General features: G+C 38.0%; 1 protein-coding gene across 1 annotated transcript; it reads left to right on the forward strand.

Annotated features, from left to right (window-relative positions):
* Nucleotides 1-721: 721 nt before the first annotated feature.
* On the forward strand, nucleotides 722-1,301 carry KRTAP8-1 (keratin associated protein 8-1). The gene has a single exon (XM_082684104.1). The coding sequence runs from the start codon at nucleotides 779-781 to the stop codon at nucleotides 968-970; it is 192 nt and encodes a 63-aa protein (XP_082540230.1). The 5' UTR covers nucleotides 722-778; the 3' UTR covers nucleotides 971-1,301.
* Nucleotides 1,302-2,970: the final 1,669 nt, after the last annotated feature.

Here is a 2,970-nt window from a genome sequence, read left to right on the forward strand (position 1 = left end):
AATAAATAAGTCTTAAAAAAATTTAATCCACAAACTCCATTTTTTTTTTAAACAATGATAAGATTATTAGTTAGATATAGTTCAAATATGATGTTAGATATATGATGTTAGATATAGTTCACGTGGGGATTATAATAAAGGATAAATTTTAAAACCAGTCCTTAAGAAAGAGGAGCTAGCGATAGGGAAAAAATAAAAAGGAGACTTTCCTATGAGCTCTATGGCATTTGTGTTACACAGTACCAAAAAGAGAATTCTTTAACCAAGCAAATACTAAGAAATACCTCGAGTTTTAGTTGGACTCACTATGTGTTTATCGCTTCATTTAATTTATTCAAACACATATTTATTGACTTCCACCTTGTGTGTTGTGGAAATTCAGAGAGCAAGAGAACTGAATAAGATTTAACAGAACAGTTCTTGGTTTCATAAAACCTGCTTACAGAGAATTCTATCCAAGGTCTATAGGACCCAGGGCTTTGAAGTCACTGCAATCCTTCTTTAGTGAAGGACACACTTTGAAGGGATCCTGTCCTTGTATTCTATGACGTGAGAGCTTTCTTAAGCAGCTGTAAAGACATCTAACAGAAGAGCAGATCAAATTAATGAGCTTTTTGTGGTCTCAAGAATGAAAATTGGTGTCAAGAATGAAAATGAGGCCCTCGTGTTTTTAACCACACCCCACAGCCAGGGTATATAAAGAAGGTTCTGAGCCTGGGGAATCATCACACAGAGGAGACTTATTCCCCAGCTACCTGATCCCTCCACTCCTGACACCATGCACTGCAACAACTTCTCCGGTGCCGTCTTCCCAGGATGCTACTGGGGCAGCTATGGATACCCCCTGGGGTACAGCGTGGGCTGTGGCTACGGCAGCACCTTCTCCCCAGTGGGCTATGGCTTCGGTTATGGCTACAATGGCTGTGGGGCCTTCGGCTACAGAAGATACTGGCCATTTGATCTCTACTGATCTGTTGAAATTGCCGAGGCATAGAATCTTCTCTCCCAAGGCTGAAAGGCACCCCTCCACGCCTCTCCTTTACTTCCTTCTTTAGTCCTCCTTTGCTCCATGATGTACCAATCACCGCTTCTCAGACCTAGCTCCAGAGTCCAGAAGGAAGGAATTGAAAATGCTGATGATGCCTCCAGCCGCCTTCCCTGGATGATGTTCTCTGAGACATTTTCAGAAACTTGACGCCCAACGACGTATTTCTTCTGAATTTTTCACCATGCTCATGACTCTTGATAAAGTTGTGGGTGTGCGCCTTGAATTCTCAATAAACTTGTCTCCATCAGCAGAACACTCTCACCTGAGCAGAGTTTCTTTTCTTGGTGTGTGCATGTTTCTGTTACATTGAGTGGGGAGGGAGATGGATTTGTTTTCCTCATGTGGGCTTTAGAAGCAATAAGAAAGAAAATAATCCTTGATCTGGTGAGATAAACAGGCAAGAGGGGGCTACTAGTGAGGGGAGAAAAAAGTCTGTCTTCATCTTTTACTTCTGGTATTTACCTCCAATCCTTGGGCCAGTGGGGCACCATTCAGTTCTTGGTGTTTCTCATTTCACTGCTCCTTCCCCTCCTCAAGGAAACCCAACATTATCAGGAGGCTTTTCCAGTTATTTCCATATTAGTACAAATGAAACCCACTGTGTTCCCTTTCCCAGGGATGAAAGAATGTAGAAAAAAAAAATACCTTGTTTCCTACAAAAAAATTCTGAGGCCTCAAGTAATAGAGTAGATATAGACATATTTTGGGAGCTTGAGAGTCTTTTAGGGGGAGGGATTATTCCATTATATCAAAACACCTATGGTATTTATTTTACAGCTTAGAAACTCCAGGTAAGAAACAATGACAGAAAGCTTCTTAAACTTTGTACAATCCATACCAGGTAGTGAGTTTTACTCTTTAAAGATATGAGTAACTTTTCATAAACATGGGGAAAAAGTAACTATAAAGTTTCTGAAGATACATTAGCCTTTCTCCGGCTCCTTTAGAGAAAAGAGCTATATTCCTTTCATAAGCCAAGTCAAAAATGTCTCAATCCTCCTGTTGAAAACATTTTATGTATAGTACAAATATTCTTGGTGATAGCAGGATTTGGCTTAACCCTGCACCTTTATTGAATATCTGCACATGTCTATAGTGCCTCTAATTTGCCTTGTAGCTAAAAATGTAAAAGCTATTTGGAGAAATTACTTTAGAAGAGAGTATTTTCTCCACCATATTTTACCCAAAACATATGTCTTTTTAAAAATTCAAAAAACATCTTGTTCAAGGATTTACTTGGTAGATTCTTCCCCGGTAGACTACTGTGATAGCCAATAAAATCTCCAGTTTGAAACTTTCTAGCAGCTGCATATTAATTCATGTTGAGAATTATAATTTAATCAAACATGCATATTAGAATAGGAAAAGAGGCTTTTTTTTTTCAAGAATTACAGAGTCAGATTTAAACTAGAAGATGTCTATTTGATCATTTTAGAATGATGGAGTTATATAAAATATGTGTTTAAAAAGAGCTCAGAGAGATATCTTACCCCAGTGTTTCTGAAATTGTGGCATATGGGGAACTTGCAGAAAGTGGAAATTATTATGCCTCGTTTCTAGGAATTTTGACTTGGTACATTTGAGGTATGGTCCAGAAATCTAAATTTTTTTTTCAGCTTAATGGGGGTTTAATTGACAAATAAAAAGTGTATAGATTTAAGGTGTACAACAGAATGTTTTGATGTGTGTAGACATTGTGAAATGAGTACCACAGTCAAGCTAATTAACATATTATTCACCACCTCATATGGTGAGGATTTTTATTTCAAGTATATGAAAGGGAGCTCGACATTACTAGTCATTAGGGAAATACAAACCAAAACATAATGAATTATCACCTTACATGTGTTAGAACGGCTCTTATCAAAAAGTTAGAAGGTAAGTGTTGGTAAGGTTGTGGAGAAAAGAGAACTGGGAGTATA

Source organism: Mustela nivalis (assembly GCF_964662115.1).
Source record: "Mustela nivalis genome assembly, chromosome: 1".
NCBI classification, from domain to species: Eukaryota; Metazoa; Chordata; class Mammalia; order Carnivora; family Mustelidae; genus Mustela; species Mustela nivalis.

Bases quoted from the DNA above. Each gene is read 5' to 3' on its own strand.
- KRTAP8-1 (XM_082684104.1), top strand. From the start codon at position 779: ATGCACTGCAACAACTTCTCCGGTGCCGTCTTCCCAGGATGCTACTGG.